Source organism: Helobdella robusta (assembly GCF_000326865.2).
Source record: "Helobdella robusta unplaced genomic scaffold HELROscaffold_2, whole genome shotgun sequence".
NCBI lineage: Eukaryota > Metazoa > Annelida > Clitellata > Rhynchobdellida > Glossiphoniidae > Helobdella > Helobdella robusta.
In genome coordinates this window covers 6,349,944-6,376,734 of record NW_008704083.1, presented here as the reverse complement: position 1 = coordinate 6,376,734, position 26,791 = coordinate 6,349,944, and the positions used below count along the sequence as shown (strand labels likewise).

General features: G+C 31.3%; 2 protein-coding genes across 2 annotated transcripts; one reads left to right on the top strand and one right to left on the bottom strand.

The window, feature by feature from the left end:
* Positions 1-359: 359 nt before the first annotated feature.
* On the bottom strand, positions 360-6,110 carry HELRODRAFT_64903 (hypothetical protein; the record flags this gene model as incomplete). The annotated part of the gene is made up of 17 exons (XM_009017508.1): positions 360-655; positions 914-1,000; positions 1,297-1,354; positions 1,554-1,654; positions 1,769-1,951; positions 2,095-2,288; positions 2,546-2,625; positions 2,723-2,820; positions 2,954-2,996; positions 3,265-3,431; positions 3,750-3,834; positions 4,153-4,218; positions 4,363-4,514; positions 4,672-4,735; positions 4,995-5,201; positions 5,491-5,639; positions 5,978-6,110. Coding segments are annotated over 17 exons (2,163 nt in total), but the record flags the coding sequence as incomplete, so codon positions are not given.
* Positions 6,111-8,796: 2,686 nt separating this feature from the next.
* HELRODRAFT_160555 (hypothetical protein) lies at positions 8,797-10,929 on the top strand (the record flags this gene model as incomplete). The annotated part of the gene is made up of 3 exons (XM_009017507.1): positions 8,797-8,894; positions 9,704-9,791; positions 10,687-10,929. 3 exons carry the CDS (start codon positions 8,797-8,799, stop codon positions 10,927-10,929), a joined length of 429 nt encoding a protein of 142 aa, XP_009015755.1.
* Positions 10,930-26,791: the final 15,862 nt, after the last annotated feature.

Here is a 26,791-nt window from a genome sequence, read left to right as displayed (position 1 = left end):
ATAAATTAAACAACATTTAGAAAATAAAACCATAAATTTATTACAAAAAATTGTTAACACTCACGAAAACTTTCGTTAATGGGAGGAGTTTGTAATCTATGTAAGAATCAAGCAAAAAGAAATTTTCGTACAAAGTGCCAGGTGCAATATTTGTTATCAAATTCGTTTTGAGGAAACAATGTCTTGTACTTTTGCAGCGGCAGACATTCAGCATTTCTTTCAACGCTATTTGGTGAACTATTTTGTGGGATGTTTTCTAAAAAATATTTTTAAAATAAATACCGTTACAAAGACGTTTAGTGGCTGTCAAAATAAAATCAATATCTTCTATTAATTTATTATTTATTTATTTTTAAACGTTAGCATAAAAAAAAACTTAAAAAATTTCTAATAAAAACTTGATCGTATGGAAAGGTCCAAATTTTTGCAACGTAAAATAGTTCAATCTGGTAGCAAGACACTGTTAAGGTAAGATTTGAACTGTTGTGCAGAACCTCATCTAAATACATGTGGTCGATAATGGAGTAAAACTGGATAACATCATCTTTCTTGCCATTTTCATTCAGGACTTCTTCGCTAATTACAGGCGAGATGAGATAGCTGCTGAAAAAATGCCTGGCATAATAATGAAGGAGTTTCCACTTTCCATTATGCTCTGTTGCGAGATTGAATTATATCACCATTGTACCTACAAATGTCACCATCATCCTAACCTCATCATTCTAATCTTAACATAACACAGCGTAACGTGATCAAACGTAATACAATGTGTTATAATAAAAACAAAATAAAATTACACGACACTAAATATAAAACATTTAAAAAAAACAACATAAATGGATAAACGAGACAAAAAGATTAAAGGATGCAGCAGTGCCATCCAATGAAGTGAAAGCATTCGACTACTACAGACCGATAGATGACCAGGTTGGTGCTTGCCAGACGTCATTCAACTGCCAATACAGTGCTCCCATAGTTCCACCATCGCCACACAGGCCAACTAAGCAAGAAGGTGATTCACTTTTTAGTTACTCCAAAGATGTTATGCCATTAAGAAAAAAAATTTCCGTTTGATAATATTGCATGCTTTTAAGTGTTTCTTTTAAATAATTTATATATCAACATATTTTAAAGCAGATTGTAAAGATCATTAGCATCATCTTCACCATCGTAATCATCATCTTCACCATCGTAATCATCATCTCCATCAAGAACCATCATCATCATTTTCCTCATTATAGTTAATATTATCAGCGAACTCAATCGTACCGTGTGCCGAACGATGAAGATGAATACGACATGCACTCCTCCTGTAATGTTCAACCTGCGCTCTCACACTCATCGCTTGGTTGATCTGGTGTTGAAATTTTCTTACGATGATCCACTCACTCGGCATGATTATAAATAAACGTTAGAATCGTGATTGATAGTTGTTAAGAAGGATGATATTAACATTTCATTCATTTAACAGTAACACTAAATGATGTGTTATATAAGAATGTGTTACATAAGAATGAATGGTGCAACATAGCATTGAGGTATCACATCATTACTTGACTAAGGTAGACATAATGAATAAAATGTTCTGTGTCGTTTTTGGAAGTTAGGTTGAATTCCATGTGCTGATTTATTTCATAAAATATTTCTTTTTCCCCTGTGAAATAAAATAAAAGAAATAACATCTACGACGTTTTCGCAGAAATGAGAGCTTGTGTGATATAAACCAAATTTTAATTGAACTTCACAATCCTGTTGAGCATTAACTAACCGTTGGAATGGTGTTGCCTGTGCAGAGCGAACTCCCCCATCAATTTCCAATCATCTTTCGGTCTTGACACGTCCAACAAACTCTCGGCGGAACTCCATGACTGAAATCCAAACTCGGATGCCATGCGAGGTTTCAGGTAGAAGGCAGGCTGCCATCCGTCCATTGTGTAGTTGTAGAAATGAACTTCACGTGAAGCAAGCGATATTTTCACATTTTATTTTGTTATAAACCATCCCTATATTATTTCCCGACAAGTTACGTTACTTTAAATTAAACTTTTTCACATGCAAACTTCAAAATTTATTTCTGTCTCCATCATAACTAACTGTCCCCAAACCTGACGTCCTGTGGATTCTTGGACACCCAGCCTTCCTTCATGGTTTGCAGTCCGTTGGTGGGACTGGATGAAATGTACGGCCTGCTCATGTCTTCATGCAATATCACGTCACGAATGACGTCAACGTACAACTTCACATAATCGGATTTGTACATCGGGAAGTCCTCGTCAGAAATTCCATACCTTCAATTTTGAGAAATAATTTTAAACAGGTTGTTCGGTTATTCACTAATGCTGAGAAACAAATTGAAAATGAAAATAAATAATTAATGAATATTTAACTTCAAGTGCCAATAAAAAAGAAACATTGCTTGGCGTTAATCGATTCTATTCAATTATAGGTATGAATCCTATTGTGAATTTTACTGATAAAAGCCAGCCAGCCAACCAGTCGATCGAATAAACAACTAACCAACCGACCAACAAACCAATCAACCAACCAATTGTTAGCAAGAACGCCTTCATTTTCATTGTTGCCTGACCAGATGATGATGGATGGATGATGCTTCAGTCGGCGAACCTTGCAATAATCCATTTACCAACATTTCAATATTTGAAAGAAAATTTGTAACATTGAAATACAAAATTGAACAAGGTGCATTCTGAAATTAGGGAACTACTTGATGTATAGTCTCCAGTCTGACGTCATCGAGAAACATCCGGTTGGTAGGGTAAAGGGCACACGCAAACATGAAATCTTGCCATATCAAAATGCCTGGCGTTGTTACGCAAAACATTATTTTCCTGCTTTTTTCAAAACAAGCTCAATCACAAAACTGCGAATAACTAAAACGATATATTATTATTTTTTACAAATATTTGTAATATAAACACAATTAAAGCAATACCCAATTCATCAGCCCTCTGGTAAAACTCATCAGTTTCGTAGACCTATGTTGTAATTTTCAAAGTTGAAGTTTTAATGCAAATCAAGCAGACAACAGGCACAAAACAATCAATTTAATTAAGCAATTAACCATTTCATCAATTAAACACTCATAAAATGAACGAAAAAGAGTAAATAGAAATTTGTGAACCTAACAATTAGTCAATTATTCAATCAGTCAACAACGTAAAATATTGATAAGTGGTTTATAACTAATTTCAAAAACTTAATTGACAATGACGATCAGCTGAATGACAGCAAAACATTTCTAACCCCTCCGCCCCAGACTCTCAACACATTCATATTAACTTCGATGGCCGACCTCAGCAGCCAATCAGCTTCATCTGATGTTTGATTGGTCAGGAAGTTTGTCATTGGTATCCAATTGGAACCTTTCAAAAACAGGGGCTGATTATTGATGGAGAAGTAAAATGTCAAACCTGAAAAATATGGTAAGATTCGTGAAATGATGTAAAAAAATAAGAAAAAATAAGAAAACACAAAAAAAAATTTTTTAGAAAATAATAGGCAATAAGATAAAATAATAGAATGTAAATAAAAAATTACTGGCATGGAAATTGTATGACGAATGTATTGTCATTATCACTCTTAGTACAGTTGTTTAAAATGTATGATTATTTTATTTATTTTTAAAATTAATAATGACAATGTGCAGTTTAAACCAAATGAAATTTTGCATAATTTAAAAACTATTTTTAAAAAATGTTTCCATATTTGAAAAAAGAAGTCCATCCAACCATTGTCCTCTTGAACATAATCTTGCACCAAATCAACAGTCCTGAACCCAATACGTATCATCTTGCTGTCAAGTTCAAAGTGAGACTGGAGGTCAAGTTCAAGGTCAGGTTCATGATCACCTTCCTTATGAACAACTGACTGACCTTTAAAATATTTAATTTGCGTTTAATGCAGTCTCAGTTTGGATGATATTAGTTCAGTTTGTGTAAGATAAGTTTAATGATGTAATGTTTAAGAATGAAAAATTAAAAATAAATTAACCTTATAGAACTCAAACTCATTGAAAATATCGCAACAAATGAAATATAATTTCTTGCGTGAACAATTCAAAACAATAAAATATGCTCCGTAAATGTTCTTACCAAGCTCAAACAACTGAGGATATTCTACCACCAGTCGGACGACGACAGCGTACAACACCTGATCGCCCATGCCATAAGGCCACCACATTTTTATCGATGAGGAGTTCTTTTGAAAAAAATTTTTTGAGAAAAAATTGAATTTATTAAACAAATCAAAAAATAATAGATACAAAAATTTTGTAATCTAGAAAACTTGAAATGTTAAATATTTAAATATAAGTAAGCAGAAACTAACAAAGTATAAGTTGACATCATGTTTTTGATGGATAGCTCTCAGAACGACAATTTCTTCATAAGTGACATTAAGTTGAGAGATTGAAACAATCACTTTCAATGATTTGCCAAATGACTGACCAGAAACCAGCAGAAATGTACTGATTTGCAATCTCCAATTGTTATTATCTTGAAAACATTATTTTGAAAAATGTTATAAGGAAGAATCAATTTAAATCAGATGAAGTGATACATTATGGTGAACAAAAAATTCTAAACAAACAAAATTTTATTATCTTTTACACAAAAATTCACAGAAAAATAAATTTATAACAATTGCACAAACCTACTACAGTTTCACAGGTAACATATTCTAGAGATGCATAATCAAACATGTTCAGGTACAAATTCTTCCTTCAACACATTTAAAAACATGATCATATTTTTCTTAAAAACTTAAAACAAATTAAATGTTAACTAAAAAATTGTTAATTCAAAGTAATTTGTTAAAAATCCACCAACAAAACCAATAAACAGAATGAACATTCCCAACCAATCAGCTAGCTGGTCAACCAACTGGTCAACCACCATACAAACCAGCTGGTCAACCAACCAACCAACCGACCAACCGACCAACCGACCAACCAACCAACCAACCAACCAACCAACCAACCAAACACCAAGAGAAGGGTACGAAGGTCCCCAGTCCCAACTAAACGAATAAGCAGCCTTCCTGATGAAATTGTACGAACACTCACCATGTTGGACATCAGGTGGACATTCAGGTGGCACTCTGTAAGGGTAGTTAATTGCCTCTTGGCGGGCGTACCAAACTGGAGATACAAACTTGATGGCCAGCAAGTTACATGTCGACGACTGGTGGGAAAATATTTGGCTTTTATGTCATAACCCATCATTCTCGTGTTGAATGGTTAATATAATTAAACATAATAAATCTTATATGGGTTGAACAACTTTTAACAATTAAGATTTATGCTAACAAAGTCATTTCAAGATTTAATTTCTATTGTAATGTTTTGTAAACTATCATCATACAACATCTAAAGAATGTTCACAGTCAATTGTTTGTAATATGCCACAATGAGCAGGATGAAACAGAGATAAGCATAAGAAACAAAAGTTTGAAGAAAAATATTTTACCCACCCTCAACAAATGTTTCACATTGAAAACATATCTTCTGAACATATTTCGTGTCGTGCCAATTCTCTGTCCATTTAGAAAAACTTCTGCCACTGTATCAAACCCTTCCAACACCAAATCAACTTGCTGACTTTTTAGGTCTTCATTTGATACTGTTATTTTTTTAATTTTGTTAGTAATAATTACATCTTTAATTGAATACATCTTTATCACAAATTCAAATTTAAACTTCTGACTAAAATTGAGTGATGTTGAGATAAAGATAGCAACTATTACAACATCTTAACCAAGTCAATCATCTTGACTCATTTTTGAAATATATTATCATCTATCTAAATTGTTTAACTTTCAACAAAAATAAGCTGATAACGATATGTCAGGCAACTAAGTAAACACACATATATATATATGTGTGAGTGTGAATTTAAATCAAAGAAGATAAAAGCTTAAAAGTAATAGAGTTTAAGTACAATGTATTAACACACCAAACCATTAAATTGTTTAGAATAAGTCCAATTACTCCATGCCACCCATTTGTTCTCCACATCATTGTACCTGTAGAGTGGATCCTCAATGAGGCCATGTTCAAATAGAGCTAGGTGAACTTCACCTGGCACTTTTGCTGACACTTAGTTTTTATTTCAATTAAATAAAATTCAAATAACTTTTGTTTTAATAAATTAAAATTTTGAATGATCAATAATCAATCTCAATCAGCACTTAATTTCTTGTTTTTATTTTATTCTATTTAAAATTCTAAATAATTAATGATTAATTAATAGACAAATTTTAATTCTAATGTAAAGTTAAGAAGTTGAACATAAATTTTAAAAGGAATTTAATATTAAATTCTAATTTGAAAACAAACAACTGCAATGTAATTTATTAACACAGAAACAAAACTTATTAACTTACCTGAAATGTTGGAGGTGGTGCTGCCAGCACTTTCTTGTTCCAACCTCCAATCATTGCCCCCTAAGTTCAAAGTGACACCTGCAACTGAAACTAAACTCCTGTTTAGAACTGCTACACTAATTAAACAAATTATGTAAAACGAACGAGGCATTGTATAAATCGTAAGAAATTATCATTTTTGATTTCGATTTCACATTTCAGTGAAGTTCTATTTACACCAATTTAAAAGTGGACTTTGCTGCGTACAATTGTTTTTATCTTTTATCTATTGATTAGAAGCGTAGAAACAACCATGACCTGAGAGGTATGTGGTACAATGGGAGAATATGTATATCGTGCAATTGTGAATGTTGCATAAACTTATATTTGCTACAAACACGTATATAGAATGGTAGTTAACTGATTTAACGAGCGAGAAGTGATACACTAGGCTAATATGCGAGTAACGTGAGTATTTGTGACTCTTTCGGTAACCATTAGCGTTACAAATTACCTATGTCGGATGGTAATAAGGTAATAACTTACAATATTTTTTGCTCACTCGCTTGCAGACATACACAGACACAGACACAGAAAGAGAGATACACACATACATTTAAGGATTAGCACCAGATATGTTTGTGACTCGTGACCTAACCCTGTAAGTTACAAAGTGTTAGGTGAATACAGACAAAGAAAACCCCAAGAAAGTTATGCATTTAGCTATACTAAAATCGGTTCACTTTTCCACCTTAATTTTTATTTTAAACTTTTATTTGGTTCAATCAGATGAAAATCTTTAGCGATGTCAATGTAACATGTACAAGCTAGAGTGTCATTGCGTTGTAGAAATGCACGGTATAATTTGATAATTGATTGATTCTAATCTTCAAACAGACATCCTTCAAGGTCCACCTCAAACATTTTTGAATTGTGTTAGCCATATCAGTTTTGATCATCATAAATATGTACAAATTTTTTTTATGGTAATATTCATACCAAAGATTGAATTACTGTTTGAACTATTTAAATTTTGTAATTTAGTTTGGTTTAATTTAATCTGCTAACTGGCAAATTTTTCCGTCTTTTCTTCACATCAAAGTTTCATAGAAACAGGAGCATTAAGCAAGTTGGGAAAGCTTTGGGACAGAAGCTACCCACAATAAAAATTGCAGTTAGGGCTAAGGTTATATTTAAGAACAACTCTATATAAATTTCAACTAGAAATTGTGTCAATCCTTACAACGACAGTAACATTTGGTTAATTTTCTTGAAAAACACTGAAAAATGGGTACAATTTTTTTTTCAAAAACTCAGGCTCTCATCAAAAACAAATTTCTGGCTACAGCACTGCACGACAAAATTTCATTCATCTCAATTTTACGACTTTGAATTATATTCAGAATGACAATGTTGTTAATTTCACAGATAAACTTTTGAAATTTATATGAAATTCAAAAACGGAATTAAAGAATAAAAAGAATAAAACATGAAATGATTGCTTAGACCTAGTTTATACGTGGGAGTGACGCTTTTAGTGCGTGCGTTGAATGAATAACGTTTAACGCGAGCGAGGAATGTGGTTAAGTTGTTATTCCCGGTGAGATGTATGAGTGTGTCGAGGATCCAGCGCTCTACATCATGCTCCACGGAGTTCCTCAATGTCAACTATCCATTCTTTATGCTGTGAAACTTCCTCGTTTTGCAGAGTTTCGCAGATTTGAAACATAAAACAATTAAGTTTAATTTGATGGGGTTGATCAGTTTAATTTAGTTCAATTAGCTCAATTTCAGTTCAGAGGTTTTTTTCCACAAATTTCGGGCTAAAAACAGCATGGTAGTTAATAGTCACATTACAAGACACAAAATCATGATCGATTTTTACCAATGATCGAAAAAAATTTTCTCTTGTATTAAATTTTTTTAAATAATTAACGCTGTCTATAAAATTAGTCAAATAAACAATTGTAGAACAATAGAGAATGATTTGCATAAGGCTTCCAACCTTCGACCTTACCGACAAGCAACGTAAATACAAGCAGCTTATTAAAAATAGGTAGATTGAAAAAACCAAGACTAACTAGCTCGCGATTTTTCTTCCAGTTGTCTGGTAAAATTGTAATTGCTGCATGAACTTCATTATGAACGAGGATCCTGGCAATTAATTTTGCAATTAATTCCAGATTTCTAAAAATGTTGAAATATTGCTCTGCATCTCTGCATCTATGATCGTCCATCACCGAACGTAAATTTTTTTTAAAAAATATGAGACTGATTGAATAAAATAAATAAACGCCATTCTCTTACGGTTAATAATAAATGTAGTAATGAATGAATGAAGGATTAACAATTTACAAAAAAGTTACAAGAATATTTAAAAACAAAATAATAGAAAAAAAAACAAGACAAACACGAATGGAAGATAAAAAGAAATGGCAGAAAATACATTACGAGAATTTGAAAAGGGCGGGAATTTTACGAGCGTTAGAATTGAACGGTTTGATGTTAGCAGGGTTCGTGATGTCGTTAAATTATATTACAACAGCACGTTTATTATAGAAACGCGCAATGAAATATAAAATTTGCTTTGTGTACGTGTATGATCTTGAACACGTCTGCCATGGTTTCGCTTATTGTTTATTTCCCGCTATAATTCCGTTATCATTTTATAATGATGTCTTGCAAGTTGTAACGGTTTCTGCACCAGTCAGGTTTTATGTTTTTTTAGAGAATAATAACAAAAAAAATTTTCATTAATTTTTTGTGTGCATTTTGTTATGTGTACTTACAGAAAGTTTTTAGATTTTCACCTTGAAATTTTCTCACTAACAGATTTTTTTCTTTTGGAGGATGATTGTAAATCAAAACGAGATACTGCCGAAAAATTTTTAAACATGAATATTGATTTTTTGGCATTTGAATGAAATATAAGATAACGTGTGAGAAAAATAATCCAAAATTTGATCCAACATAAATATAGTTATTTATATCGATATACAATTATGATGTTTGAAAAAAATGTTAATACGAACATCGTAAATAAACAAGAAACCATTACAAAATTCCAAGCTAATGCAATAGGAAGCATGCGTAAGCACTCCAAAAATGACAAAAATTATTAGCAAGATCCACTGTACAGATGCATGCACAAAAATTCAAACATACACTCATGCGTGGATATTTATTTGGTTTTAATATTGCAAACGTTACAACATGCATGCAAACGCGCACGCACGCACACACACACACACACACGCACACACGCACACATACAAGCACTACAACATACACCATACACATGTTTATGCCTACTGGCCTTCAGGTGGACAATGAAAGGCGGTCACGTGATTAACTTAAGCAGACGACCAAATGAAATCGGTTACGAAACGAACGGCCCAATGTCAACAGACGTTATTTTCGGATGCTTGTTGTCTGCTAGTCTCGCGCGCACGCAAATACACACATGCATTAGCATACACGCACGTGCACAAAAACGCACACGCGCAAGCACACATAAACTAACAAATATTCGTGAATTTAAGGTTCAGTTGAATTGTACGTAACATAATTAACGTGGTCGTTTCGACCATCATAACCGTCATCTTCAAAGTTATCATCATCATCAGAGTTATCATCATCGACGTTATATTTATCTTCCTTTTCAACGTACGGTACTTTAACGAACTTGTACGGCTGCCCTAAGACAAAAAGATTAATTTATAACTCACGAATTCAAACAATAGAGAAATGGCATACAAGAAACATCCAGAAGACACACGAGTGCATACTCGCGAACAAGCACGCTAACACAAATCTAAAACAAACTAGGTTCAGCAAGTTTTTCTAGGTTTTCACTCTATGCACGCATAGTTTTATTTTTCAAATTAATGATTAAATAAATATATATTTAATTTTAAATATTGGATAGGGACAATAAAATTTGCCCTAGCAAATCCGTCATTTGCGCCTCTTGGCTAAAATTATATATATTGTGCCTTATACAAAAAACTTATTTTTCGCATAGTTTTCTAAATAAAATTTTCAAAGACAGTATATTTCAAATTCAACTAAATTTCAACGAACAATTTATAACCTGCTTAAAAGTACTTTTGTTTATATTCTATCTGATTTTTATTGTTGTTAGAAAATTCTAATAAAAGTTTTTTAGTATATTTTTTAAACAGTACTGAAAAATTCGTCCTTATAAAATGATGCCCTAACCGCGGCCTTTCTTTGCTACACCGCTCACAGGTTAATAAGAAAATTTTAATAAATAATAAGCATTTGATGAAATAAATTTACTAGGACAAACTAAATAGAGCTTGCGCCCAAATAGAAGATAAAAACTTTGAAATGTTTTTAGAAGACATGCAGAAAGAAGAAAATGAACATAACAATCATTATAAAAATATGTTCTGCAACTGCGCATGGCTTGTTTATCAAATGCAGTTGACTTTAGACACATCAACGGACGAAACGGGATGTCTATTGCCTATGTTCTTCAATAGAAATAACGATCATATGTATAACAAACTGGCGACATCCTGAATTACAAGTAACTGATGACTGATTGTATGTGCCCAGGAATAAATAAATGCATGTTTTGTTTTCCAAATTGTTATGTTTCTATTTTATACTTTGCGGAGATTGTGCTAAGTAGAGGGATAGATAGAGATGGTTGAAACGTTGGAAAGAGGTATCTATTGTATTGTGTTGCAGATTCATTGTGTGGAAAATGCATTCCTTACTTGTCTGGTGGATCGTTGCCTGATGTCTGCAAAAAAATCTTTTTATGTAGATGGCTTTGAAATAAGCAGTTTCGATTATCGATCGAACATAAAAAGATTTCTCTACTCAATAGAAGTCTGTGAGTTTTTGATCCTTTGAAAATTTCTTACGCGTGCCAATATAGGAGTGGTGTCACGTGTTTGTTGGGCGTTTCGTCTTGCAGATTGTCATCAATGGAACACGAGACGGAGCAACATCAGATCTGCATTGAAATGGTTTCAATATACGTGCATATGTTTGTGCAATTGAGGGTTGTTTGCCGTAGTTTTGAACAACATGCCGACATACACGCACATAACTTCGAGTTTTGTCTTTAAATCTTTCAATATTTTAAGATGAAATTTAATGTTTGGTTTTCTTCAATTTTAAATTCATTGGCTCATAAATCTGCATTGAGCACATTTCTAACATAACATAATAATCATTATTAATTATAATTTTGTGTATTATAAATTTTTCTAATACGGAGTACAAAAAGATAAACAAAATAGAACTGCTCGTAAATGTTCTCGTTTACAACTGCCTCAAATGGTTGAGTGGAGTTGTAAATCTGAAATTGACGATGTAGGTTTTTATAAGTTCAACGTGGAATCTTCCGCGTTTGGGTTGCTTGCACGATTGATGCATATTTGAGATGTATTCTTTCCTTTGAAGTCAAGAAAGTAAGAAATAAACAAAGCACATTTAATTTTGAACAAATTTCTGTTAGATTTTAGATTGTACTTTGTTTTCAAAAACTTTTTTTATTTCCAAAATCTATAATCTAGGTTGAACACATATACGAATAGTATTTTTTTATAATAAGATTCAAATTTAAAATATGTCGCAAATTTTATTTTTCATTTACTGGAAAACGCTCAACAGAAGGAACGTTTTCAAATAATGAAAAAAATCTAATTAAGAGCGTGCTGGATGTGGGTTGACCGGTTAATGATGCTTCAATAAACACACAAACTGGCACGCATATGTCTACACACACACACACACCACACACACACACACACATACACACGCAAACACACACACACACACATATATATATATATATATATATACATGTTTATAGTATAGTGTGTTGTGCATGAAACCAGTCAGAGCATATAAAAACGCAAACGTACAGACTTAATGCCACAAACCGAAATGCAGTTCGATCGAAGACGTTCGTCGACGAGTGAAATGTACATATTATAATGTTACGAAGTATTAATAATAAATATTATATAATAAAATTTACGGAATTGCTAGCAAGTTATTAATGTTGCTAATACAATTCTGTCTTATTTGCCACTACAGGCTTTATAAATTATTAATTTGTTTTTGATATTTTAAAAATGAAATAATCTCGCAAATATACAAATAAAATACATTCCTTTAAAAAATGCATTGCACTTGCCAACATTGGAAGTTTGTAAAGCTGTTGAACAAATCATTAGTTCATAGAATAAAGGCATAGACTCACGCACACACACACATACATATACAAGCACCCAATCATTCACATCTACACAAATAAAATACACAAACACACACAGACGCGTAGGTTCACTGAGGCATATACAACACATCCAGACATAAGCGCACAAACAGGTACGTACACAAACGTACACACACAAACACAGAGGTACACGTACACTCTGTTTATTGCAAAGGAGGATAGATTTTGAAGGAATATCCACATTGCACATCCATCAAGTTAGTAAGTCAGCCGCCTGCTTTCTTCAACTCTAAATAGAGTAATTGAGTGTTACCTTTTTTGTGCACTGCATTTAACGTATTTTATTTTTTTCATCCATTTATTTCTCTACCCATCTTGTTCAATTGTAAAATACATATTGCTTAACATGTTTACATTTTGTCAAGATTATTCACATTTTTTAATTTAACTGCTCTCTGGTAAAATTGTATTACTGAATTAATTCGATAGAACGGTGGTAAGGTAGTAATCTTTGTGAATGATGAAAGTTATTCATACAAACGTGATTCAGATTAAAATGAAAAAGTGTCGATAGATGGATTTTTTTTGTTGAAGCAATGAATTTAAAATTTTTCCTGTTTTATTTGAATTCGCGAATTGGATTCTGCATACTCATCACCATGTTTCTCCCATAAGTTTCGCATGTTTCAATTTTTCCTTACTGCTTGAAAAGACTTGATGAATTAAAGTATGGGAAGTGTTTGGTGTATTGACTTAATTTTAAAATTGTTTGTAATACGATTGTAACTTTGAGAGAGAAATTTCTTGATCAATTATTGAAAGATGTGCTTTGAATTTTTATAATGTTGTAGAAATGTTAAAACATGAATTATCATTTACTTAACGCATTTAAGTATGTAAAGTATAGAACGCTGCGTATTTTCTTTTCAAAGGTATTTTGTTGTATGAAGTTTTTTTGTGACCTTTGCACTTCGTGTAAATTTGTTCATGTAGCAACTGAAATATATATAACCTTCCATAAATCTGTCTTTATTTAAATTCTTCAACACATCTCCACCCAATTTGTTATGCACTTTCATTCTTCTTGCCAGCGGTTCTATCTCATCAAATGTTTTTAAAACGTTTAAAATACTCGTCCGTCTCTTGTTACTTGCTCAGGCGGGACACGATGCTTCTTCTAACAAAATTCACACAAAAAGACACTTTTCCATGCACACAACGCAAGCATAATTTTCTTAATACAACCGCCTGATACAAAAGCACATGTACACTTTCATATATTTTACGTGAGCTGCACATCTCAAGGTACTCCAGTGCTAAACATTTACTTATATACAGGCATCATCATTCGCGATATTACGCAGGAATAAATTTATATGATCGAGTCGACGCGGAGGTACAGCGCTATTAATAATGTCGTTATCGGCCCCTTTTCACTCTACCCTACACACAAAATGTCATAAATTTTCTAACAGAAAACCATAAAGTACGTTCTTTGGAGTAACGTTAAATACATATCACTTGTCACACTAAATCTCTCTCTTTCTGTCTTTTTTCTCCCTCTCTCTCTCTTTCTCTCTCTCTCTCTCTATATATATATATACAATGTATATACATATAGAGATGTATGTATGTGTATGTTTATATGTTATACAATTGAACCTAAACGCCCCGGTGTACGATTAAAACCTATTCAAGGATGTTGTATAATCAACACAATTTTTTCTTTACAAGTACAAAATTTTTTTTTCTATTAAAATGAATTTAAAAAATAAATCATGAAAAATGATTTTACTAAGAAAAAAAAATATATATTAGTTTGCATCACAACATGTCTTCGTTATACGTACCAACAACATCTTATATAAAATTAGAGAGGCGTGAATGAATTAACGTAATAAATGAACATTTCCAACGCAGCTCATTGCGTAATCAATAAACCACGCATCATTTACAATAGCATTCTGGATAACAAATTATTGCGAATGTAAATAAAGGAATGGATTTGATAAACCTTTCCTCAATCATTAATTAATTAATTAATCTTTAGTTGATAATCGGCGACAAATGGCAAACGTAGTGATTACATCACAGAATCTATTGAACTAAATAAATAATTAGATTGATATAAACATTTATATATGCGAGATGTATCTGAATGATTATTTAAAAAAATTTAAAACGAACAATTTTGAATAATTCATGGATAAATAAATGAATATATACATGAATGAATGTCTGAAATATTTTGCCTAATGTTCTAAAAAAAATGTGATAGAGATTAAACTTTGTGAATTTTCTGATCAATAAAATGTTTACTCAATTTTTCCATGCATTGGTGAGTTTATGTAATCTCATTTTTATGGACGTCGTCATATTTGTATAGACTTGGAAGTATTACACCTGTAGACCGTAGATTATTTAAGCAATGTGCACGTTTTCGTTTGTGTTTATGTGTCATGCAATACGTATTTATCGACCTGTTAGAATATGGGTATATGTTTGTATTGCTATATGTTTCATAGTGTTCATGTTTCTACTCATATTCATACAAAAAATATTTTCATGTATTTAGTATTTATATGATTTGGTATCTGGAAATGAGTTTCAAAAATAAATTGATTCACAACACAATAAAAAAGTAAGTTTTGTAAGGTTTTCAAAGTAAGCAAAATTGAACAAGAACAGTTTTTCCAACAGCAATAAAGCTACTTAGAACTTTTTGAACCAGCTATTTTTTAATGTTCTCAAACGTAGAATTTAATAAATAGCCTCTTTAGTTTATGGTCAAAAAATGCTTCTAACGCATATGAATGTAATAAAAAACATTTACGTTTAACTGGCTTACAGAGTGACACCGTTACACTCGCCCACACTACAACTGCCACAAAGACATTTGTCCTCCTCAAACGTTTACTTGATTTTTACTTGTCGTTCACATGTTTGATAACATCCGCTGTGCCGCACAGGTACTTGTAATGGTGGAAAATTTTCTCCCTTCAAAGGTTGATTGAACGGGAAGTTGTTAGATAAGTTGGAGTTATTTTTTCAACAGACTGCCACAAAAGCACTATTTTATTGTCGGAAGCTTATTGTTACATTTCGAATATTCAAATCTTTAGTAATTATACATGTAAATAAATATATTAATAGTTACCGTAATCAAAAGAATCATTATTGGAAAATTGATTTTTAAAGCCTAAAAAGTGGATACACAATCTCCAATGCTTGTGTCTCTGTGTCATATATGGCTGATTCTCCATAATCCTTATTTAACAATAATTTTCAAAAGCGACTTTAAAATAATGTGAACGACAAAACGACGTTACCGACCACTAGCTTCGCTGTTATATTTAACAATAATTTCTTGAAAGATGGCAAGCAAATGCACATGTGTGCATTTGCTTGCATTTATTATTGCCATAACTAAGCAGTATATTTCCAATTTTAAAGTAACATTGACGATATATGTACCTGCACTTGCATTCTAAAAAACTTTATTCACTTTTTAAAACAGAAACAAAATGAACGGTAAGGCCCATAAACAAATGATTCTGATTAGTTTCAATCTCAAAGTATTTGAAAGGGCTTCATTGAAGGTCATAGCTGACGAATGGAAAGTAACAAAGCGACCATCTGGGCAGATTTCTTTTATGACGATGATGATGACGACGACGATGATGATGATGCAGATGGTGATGACGACGACAATGAACACAAATTCATTGATAGAAAATTAATGATCCTTGACAAGGTCCTTATAAATAAATGCCTCCTCTATAAGTCAAATAAATTTCTTCTAGAATGTGTGTGGCCCATTGTGAATGAGGTGGATTGATTTGTGTTTATTTTATGACAACGCCGTGACGCATAACTCAAAGAATGCAGGTTGTTGTATATTTTTCACTGTTATTTGAACAGTTTATTAAGGGAATATTCAGGGTGGCGGATCTAATGCGGTACCGGGTCTGGGGGGGAGAAGACAGGCCAATGTCTCCAGTTGGGAATAGTTTTTTAAATTAAAAATTAATAAAACTCGCAAACATTTGATTAATTTTTTGGCCTCACAGTCAAATTTCTAAATCTTAAAACTTTTTAATTTTGAGCACCCGTCAACATAGTCCAGTTCCGCCACTGAAAATATTATTATAGAATTGTAATGCTGTTTGCCTTCAAGAAATTCTGGTTATTTTTAATGAAATGTACTTCAAATCAAAAAGTTTGGTAAAGAATGAGTGATCAAAAGCATTAAGTGGAATTAAATTGCAAATTTTGGCTACCTAAAAAATGCAGAAATGTAGTTGTGTTGGAGTGAATGCGAAAGTTGAGTAAATTCTCTGCCGATGTAGCTGTCAAACAATCAGCCATTCTTTTGTTTGTTCTCTGTTTTATGTTATTTTTCAGTTTGTGAGTTGTTAATGAAATATTTTCATACATTTATTTGTTTTTTATTTGTTTATTTCAAAAAATGAATTAATTAAAATTTACCATTTTCATTCCAATCGCAGAGTTACATCCTCTTTTTAATCTAATATAAAAACACTTAAAAGTGTTGTACAATTTTCAGCCGATCACATTGGTTGATTTAAAATTCTTTAGTGTTTTTACTCTTAAAATTATGTAGAAGAAAAAAAACATTGCTAAGAATATAGCATTTAGTTATATTTTTCAAACAATGCGACATACATGAACAATTTAACAGAAGGATCGTAAATGTTGAATGTAATGATCCAGCGTCGAAATGCTTTTGATTTGTATTTTAATTTTTAAATTGACACCTGTAGACTTTGCTATTAGGAATGTGAAGATATCTGACAGATTAGATTCCTATCGAGTATTTTTTAACTACGATTACTATAATGGAAGCATGTTACAACTTTAAAAATTATCTCTCAGTTTTTTTTAATGAATAACTTGAGTAATAACAATAATAATACTTTAGAAATATAAATAATTCTTTAATATGTTCCCATCAAGTTAAAAATCAAGCAATATTGGTTTATTGGTGAAAGTACTTCACATACATGTATACACCCTTTATACATGTGTGATGTATCTATTTAAACAGAAATCTAAATAACTTTGCTGACATGCAATAAATTTTGATTAATAATCATAAAAACTTGAAGAAAATTAATTAATCACGCAACATATATGATGAATAAATTTTGTTTCGATATCTGCGTCAAGTTTTGTTTTGTATCCATAGACAAACTTTTTATTCAGACATAACAAACTTAACACTTTCATAAAATAATAAACTAAATTGAAAAAACAACAACATATAAGCTTATAACCGATGCGTTACTTGGAGTTGAAATGGAACAAAAAGTTGTCGAAGCATGAATGTCTGGAGAGCATTTCGTCAGGAGAGAAGCTTTGAAAAGTTGTTGTATTTCCTCCTTTCCAAACAGTAGAAACCTGCACTTGATGAACTAACAGCTCGTCATGTGCGTGCATGCCTGCAACGTTCTACTGTCAGCTAATTTCTAAACTCCTATATAAATATATGAAATTGATGTAAGTGTCACATAGATAGCTGTGTAAGAATGTTGTTACATTGTCACATGCACGTGGAATATATTGATTTGCATCTCTAAATAGCTCAAATAATTTAACAGGTGTAAGATCGATCGATCCAATGATTCGATATTTCAAAACATTTCTCTGTGGAAACGTTTAATAATGTAAAAGTGGCTATAAATAGATTTCATCTATAGCTTTATTTTAATCTGACAGTTTTTTCTGATCAATAAAATTATTTTGCCAATTTCTGGAACATGTGCAAAGATTGATACCGCCAAATATTGTTTGCTTTATTTCCAACACATTACGCACGTGCCAACAATTTTCCTTCCTAAATTACCAACAACCTCTTCTAGGTGACTCTTCAGTTTTTTGAGCAAACAAGTTGAGCGAGCGATACATTAATAATAATAATGAATATCTATTTTTGAATTATATTAGCAGTTTGTTTATCATTGACTCATATAAATTTACTGCAAATACAAATGTATTTAGTGCTAATATACTATATTTATTAATGAAACTAAGAAAAACTAAATATATTTTCTGACTATAAAACTTTAATATAATACATTTACAGAATATTTTATCATCAATATAACAAGTCAAACAAATACGTGATACGAAAGGCAGTTAAAATTAATCCTGTACGATAAATATTTTTTTAAATTTGAAATAAACAAAAGATCTGAAAACTATTTAAATTTTTGAGATAAAAAATGAGTAAGCAGTTTGATTTGTTAAACATACAATTGAAATATTTTAAATAAAAATAATGATTTAAGAAAACATCTTGTACCGTGTTACAACGGTCAAAACATCAAACAACTGCACGTAGAACGATCACATCATACAACGAAACAATACCGACAACAACAAAGGCAATAACAAGACAAGCAACGACAATAGCGATTATGGTGGCAATAAAAAAAGAACAATCACCTCATTGATTCACCATTAGATACGCCCATGACACGTCAACTGAATTAAATTAACATAATCACCCGCTCATCATCATCATCGTCATCATCATCATCCTCGCCATCGTCACCACCATCGTCATCTTTGATGTTGCCACCATATTGTCGCCATCGTTTCTGTCTTTACTACTGTATTTAATTTCTTCGTCACTTGATGTGGTTTTGAAAAGTTTAGCCACACAGACTCTATAGAATTATAGAGTTAACAAAACAGATTAGTGACTGTATACGGACTCCTCATTATTATTATTATTATTATTATTATTAAATAATAATTATTAAAAAAGTTCTCATAAGCGCATTGTTATCCAGCACCTTGAATTCATTTTTATTTCATTTTCATTTAAGGAAATATGAAATATTTTGCATTTTGAAATAAGTAATTACATTACGTTAGTTATTTTTTTACAGTATTTATAAGAATCGCCACCAACACTTATACAGGCATTGAAAACTCCAAGATGGACGACCACTGCAGCACAGAACCTCAGCTATTATTCCAACTTGCGTTCATTTTTAATCAATCCTTCTCTACAAAATTCACAAAAAATAAACAAATTTATCTTACGATCATTCATCATTTTATTGCTAATTTAATTTTTTTTCACATGTTTTTACATGAACAATATATATCACTCAAGACGTAACTGCAGAAACACAATGCATTTTGAAAACCATTCAATCATATTTTTTATATCTAATCGTTGCGATCATTGTCTGATGTACAATGTTACTGTTATTGTAATGTTATTGTTATTGCCACTATGGCAGGGCGAGAATATTATTTTTTATTTTTTACGTGTGCCAAAAAAACTGAAATGGTTTTACTAATTTTAAAATTAAATGAGGTTCTGTGAATTTTAACTTAAATTATAATAAAAATGTAACACTAAACCCCAACGCATTGCTACAAATATATACTACAACTATATACTTTATTTATATTTTCAGGAACAATTTTGGTGAAAAACATTTTTTCAAAAGATGACAAACATCCAGTCATATAGCTTAATTCTTGATTCAACATTCAGTGCATTGGCATATTAAATCTTTTTATTGAACGCCATCAACATTGCAAAAATGAAGAGAGTTTTTACATTCATTTTTGTTTACCACTAATATTTTTTATAAATTTTTCGTGGCATAAAAAGTGTTTATTGATTTTATTTTTACATACATGTCTCGTTACAGTAGCAGATCTTAGAAAGGGGAAGCGGGAAAGCCATGGCCACACTGGCCAAAATTCCTGGCTCCCTCGTCAAATTTTGAAATTTTGAAATTTTCATAAACTTTGTCCCCGTCAACGTTGTCTAGATCCGCCCATGAATCGTTATATTGATGGAGAAGACAAAATATCACAAATGCTTCACGCAAATTTATTGCAAAATATTCACCCCACGACTGTGGTTTTAAACAAGAGTTTACAATGAAATTTAAATAGTTGTTTAGGATAAATAATTGTTGAAAAGGAATAGTAGTAAAACAAAAACATCATGACAAGCGTGAGAATCTATCGCCCGCGTTTGTCGTGATGAATGAATGAGGTGAGTCTGTTCTGTTGGCGAGGTTCAGTCTGTCGTCTAGTGTTCGTTTGTTTGTTTGTTAGTACATAATTTATTTTAGTTTCACTGCTTGAGTTTGCCTAACTGATGTTTTTATTCTTATTTTAAACTGTAGTTAACTTATAATTTTAAACTTTAGTTAATTTATAATAATAAATGTAATTTTTAGTTTTGAAATATAAAATTTATTTTTATTTTGTTTTATTTTTTTTTAAATAAATGAATTCCTTCTTGTTCGTACATATGATTTAGCAGCGCATTTAATCTGGCACATGAATCACAAAAATCTAGTCGTATCTGTCAACGGGCAACGCAATTGCATATACAAGTATTGATAGTAGGTGGGGTTGGTAAGTATTGCTGATGCGTTTTTCTACCTCGTATCTGTATCACTTGTATCTGCCTACTGTTCATACTTGTTTGATATGGATTGAATGTTACACAGATACATGCTGCTGTTTGAAACTAATGTTTTTTTTTGTTTGGTTTGCTGTGTGCCAATCAACATGGAAGTTTGCGCAATGTACATATGTATTTGCAACATCTGCTACTCCTTTTTCAATATTTTCATTTCTTAAAAATTAATTAATAATCTAATCAGTCTGTTGTGCCAGCAGATGAAATTGGACATTTCACACATTTTTTTTGTTTTCCATTGCATGATCACCCGGTAATGGAAGTAAAATTTAACAAATTATAGAACGAATGCGTGTCAATTGAAACCATAACAAATTTATATAATGTGGAATGTTAATATAAAGATATATACCTAATTATTATTTGATTTTGAAATGTAATAATTTTTATAAAACTGTTGCATAATTGTTTAAATGTTTACAGAAGAAATGAAAAACAAAAATTGAACGACAAAATGTTTAACAGAGCACTCTGGGCAATACTCCAGCATCATTGTGCAAATAAAAATTCAAAGAATCATTACAACTTCGAATGTCAAACTGAACAGCCTTAATTGTTTCCCAGCCATTTTATTACAATGCCTTGTCGTAAAACTACAATCGCAATGCAGCAAATAACATAGACTTAAAATATAACACGACAAATTTCCGTCATTTTTTGACATACTTGCTATTTTTTCACTATTCAGAAACAAACTCGTTCTAAATTGAATTTATTTCATACAAGCATAACAGAAATATATGTTTAAAGACAAAGCAAATAAAAACAAACAATTGTGATCAGCCAATATTATGTGCACAAAACGCGGAGTTAAATTTGCCAAAGTTTTGTGTGGTCACAAACACAAACATTAGAAACATTAGCAAGAGGTAACATAACAAATATTTTATCTTCGGAGCGCCAATTTATATGTTTATATTTATGCACACTTACAAACACACACAAACAAACACACACAAACACACGCACTGACACATACATATCTAGGTAATGTATAAATAACTCCATCTAAATGCAGAAAGTAGCTTGATATATTTTATACACGTTTTTATACCCAATTTACAAATTCTCTGTGTGTGCAATCATGAATGTAAGATATATCTGAACAAATTTACTACAAACTGCCATGTCCGGATTTTTTCGTATTATATTTTCCGAACCTCGACCAGTTCGTCCTACATGTATGCGTGTTTGTTTGTGGGATTCCGCGATTAGATAAGGGCTAATTTACAAATGTTCTGCCTGTCACATCAACTACTAAACTATAAGCAAACTCATCAACTTTAACATTTATAACATCAACAATAACATCAAAAATAACATTTACTACAATAACAGCAAAAACAACAATGTATTGCTGTATTTAGTATTGTCGTTGACATGACATCAACAGTTGAAATTTCGCTCTGACAAAACCATTTAAAAAAATTAAAAACCAATTAGCGTATATAAAGAGGATGCCCTTTAACATTTGGAGAATGTTCTTGAGCGAAAAAATGTTTGCAATGTTAAAAGAAACTACTAACGAAAGAAATTACGAAAAAATAAAATTTTGCTACATTTAAATGCTTACACTTTGTTCAATTTTGCAACAAAAAGCTTTATGAATAAAAATTAATGCAAAAGTAACAAATATTAAAATTGATATCAAAAATTTAAAAGTAAAAAGCAGAAACAAAAAATAAAAAAAACTCAAAATTTATATAAAAAAACGTTACAAAACATGAAAAACACAACATAATTAAATAAAAACCAACTAATAAATAACAATAAAAGACAATTTAATTATACAGCCCAAAATCTGAAAAACTGAATGGAAGGGGGGGCACTCACTCCAGCTACACTTAAAGGGAAAATTAATTGTTAATCTCAACCGCCTCTCCATTAAGATCCTCCTTATCCGTTTATGCACAATTGCTATTAGATTATCAAAACATTAGCAAACATTGGCCAACAAATCTGATGAGTTTTGCAAAAATGCTTAAAAAAGTTGAAAAATTTTTTATGTTTTTATGTTTTTTCATCAAACTTTTGTTCACATTTTTTTGAGAAACTTGCATTTTTGCGTGTCATTCACATCATTATCAATATTTTCATTGCAATTATCAGTAATATTGTTACATTGTTATTTTAAAATAAAACACTATTATAAAACAAAAATTAACCACCACAAAGTAATCGATGTAACAAACAAATAACCAGAACTCAGTACTGCATTGAATACAAATTTATATTTATAACCAAAATATTTGGAAGCAAAGCAAAACAAACTGCAACAAAAAAGATAACAATGCAACAACAACAAACAACATCAAGCAACAACAGCTAAGAGACAAACAAGCAAACAAACATAAGTTAACTAACAACAATGAACAACAACACATTAACAAAAGAAGAAGCAAACAGACCAAAGCAATAACCAAACAAACAGTGCAGCAGCTAATCATTGCAATACATCAGTAGCAATCAGAACACCTCCAAAAAAAGAACAGAGCGTACATCAGGGACTCGATAACAAATCGACAGAGCGGCAGAAACATCACATCCTTCGCCCTGTTCTACTCGCATCCAACTGAAAAACTAAAAAAAAACATTATGTTACGTTCATTTAGGTCATTTAAACTTGCCTGTTTAGTTTCAATTGTTTAAATTTGTTTCTGTGATTAGAAAGTTTTATATCATGCAATGAACTGAATTGAGACTATTAAATTAGCCAGCATATGATTTAAAACAATGTGTTCATATATACAAGCTGGCTATTTATTTTTCTTGAATTTAATTTCAAAACAGTTGCCTAAATGGCTTGTAGAATAATGCAATTGTAATTGAAAAGACAATTTTTCTAATGTTTTGCAAATTTCTAATAAGCTAGCAATGCAAAAGATTAGCGGGTGATAAAAAGAAGAACGATCCATCAGTTTCAGGCGTAATCGTCGAATGACGTGCCGCAAATTGAACAAACGAGTAATACATATTGTTCATAATGATTTGAAAAATTAACATCTGCCAACTACTATGATGCAAAAATTTGCAACAATCAAAAAATCAATCATTCCAGACATTAATTTCAAGCAACACCACTTAACCACAAAATATTCGATACTAGCTCTTGAAATAAAATTAATTTTTATCCAATGTTTATTTGCATACAAGACTCTAAACAAATATTTTTTTTTATAAACAAATCAACTTCCAATTTTGTGATTGACAAATCGATTGAATATATTTTAGCTTTCAGGGGACGAAACTTGATCAAACTACAACAAAAAGGATTCATTATTTCGATGGCTAGAGGGCGTAATGATAGCCTTCTAACGCTTAAATGCAGTTAAGCTTCAGACAATTAATTTTGAATATTACAAATTTAACTGCATGCAATACAGCAAAATTAACAAAAGGATCTCTATGCATTACTGTCAACAATAATAAGCTAAATACTTAGAAAATCAGATACACAAGCTTCCATCAACATTTCTTCACACGATCAATCAACGTCAAGTTTGCGAAACACCGACAATACCAAACAGTCGCCAAGAACATAACAACGACCAGTAAACAAAGATACAATAACGCAAGTCACCAACAAATAATATCGGAGCCCATCAACAATTTTTATTGTCTGAGATTGCACTATACAGCCAGCAACAAGCCAAGCAAGAACATTCCACAAATGTATATTACGACAACTGTAATTGATCACATCCAATAATGTAGAATTTATACCAACGCAAGTTCATCGATACTTTCATTCAGTAACAGCAAGCATCAAAAATAGCTATGCTAGCATTAAACAACAGAAACGTTAAATCAGAGCAACAACCAAAACGAAACAACAGCAGAAAATCATACTAATCAGTTGCATCAGCAATCAATAACATCAGCAACCGATTACATCAATTGACATTTGATAAATTGCAGAGTCACAATGAAACATTGACGTGAGTTTTATTACAAGCAAATGGAACGACCTCATTTAATAAACAAACGAGCTAGGTAGTTTGCATAAAAACATGCATGCGGTCTAGCCATCAAGAATTCAATCCTCCCATGCAATAACTCATACGCCTGGCTTACAATAAGGAGGCAGTAAAACCAAATGCCGCAATGATGATAATAATAAGAAGAAGAAATATACCTATAACCACTGTTGAGGTTGGTTATTCTTGAACTTTAAGTTTCAAGTTGACTGTTTATAACATGCACTGAATGGGAAAATATGAAAAATTATCAATAGAATTGCGTGTCTTGATGCATTGAACAATTTTCATCGAATCTGATTTGACGGTTGGCATGAAACTGTGAATGCAAAATTAATGAAAATAAATAAATATATTTTTGTTAAAAAATATTGTTATTAAAAATAAACATTAAAAAATATCGTAAATATGCTTGAAATACATCTTGAGTGAAATATATGAAAAAGTTCTCAACTCATAAAACTCAAAATATTGCAAAATATGTATACACTATGTTTGAAACTTTTCCCAATTGTTTTTAATATTTAGTAAAATTATATTGACGTGTTTTTAATCTAATTTTGGACAGAAAAACTCGCCTTTACTTTTTTGAACTGCAATAAATTGAGTAGTTGAGTTGAATGGGTTAGTTTAAAAAAGTTCTTCTCGGTTTTCAAACTTTGAAAAGTCTAAAAAATTAAAATTTGTCGCACCGTTTAAAACATCTGTAATAAAATAACAAATTAAATTAATATTTTTGTACCTGTCAGGTTTTAGTAGTAAGGTAGAAGAAACGTTATTGCTAAATAAACAAAATTGACATTTAACAAAATAATTTGTGACCACGGGCTGAGGACAATTTAGGACTTACTTGAAGGTAATTGGCAAAATTTAATTTAAGTTCACATTAACATTGTTTTCAGACTAAAAATAAAGGAAATTTTTTCAAAACTAAAACAATTTTTCTTACAAAATTGGATATAGCCCCGCCCACACACTAAGGAGCGTGATATCTTGATTGCTGAAAACATTCATAAGATGTGACAGCAAACACTAGATGCATTCATGTCTTCTAATATTTGCACAACCACCAATATAAATATAATAAAAATATTCACAAAAATATCGCAACATTATTAGAGAAAAAACAAAAATGCGTCAACAAAATTGTAATAAAACCATACAGCTGGTACGCAATATTGGTAGCCAGATCTTGTTGTGTAATAATTTTCAATAACAAATTTATTTTAATAACTGTTATGTTAATATCTTTCACATAAAATTGAATAAAAATGATACAACGATAATGATGATGATAACATCATCAACAATTCTTCAAAAGTTCAATGATACAAACACTGATGATATCTTTCCTCATTACATTCAACCAAATTTAACAGCGATGCATAACTTGGCCGAATCAGCATTAAAAACATTATACACTTTGTTTCCACCGAAAGATCAACAAACATTATACACTTTGCTTCCACCGAAAGATCAACAAACAACCGTGATGGCTCAATGGTTAAAGGCGCCTGGTCTTGCTATTGCAATGACTGGGTTCGAATACAAAAAGATCCTTGCCTATCATATGCAATGTGTATGATGCGTGTTTGCACGCGTATTCATATACGCTGTGTGAGTTTGTCGTTGAAACCTCTTAAACAAACGCAAAAGAGAAAGTAACCTCTAACAAATAAAGATAAACAATTGAGAATCAAAAAACAGAATAAAATTTTTGAATAT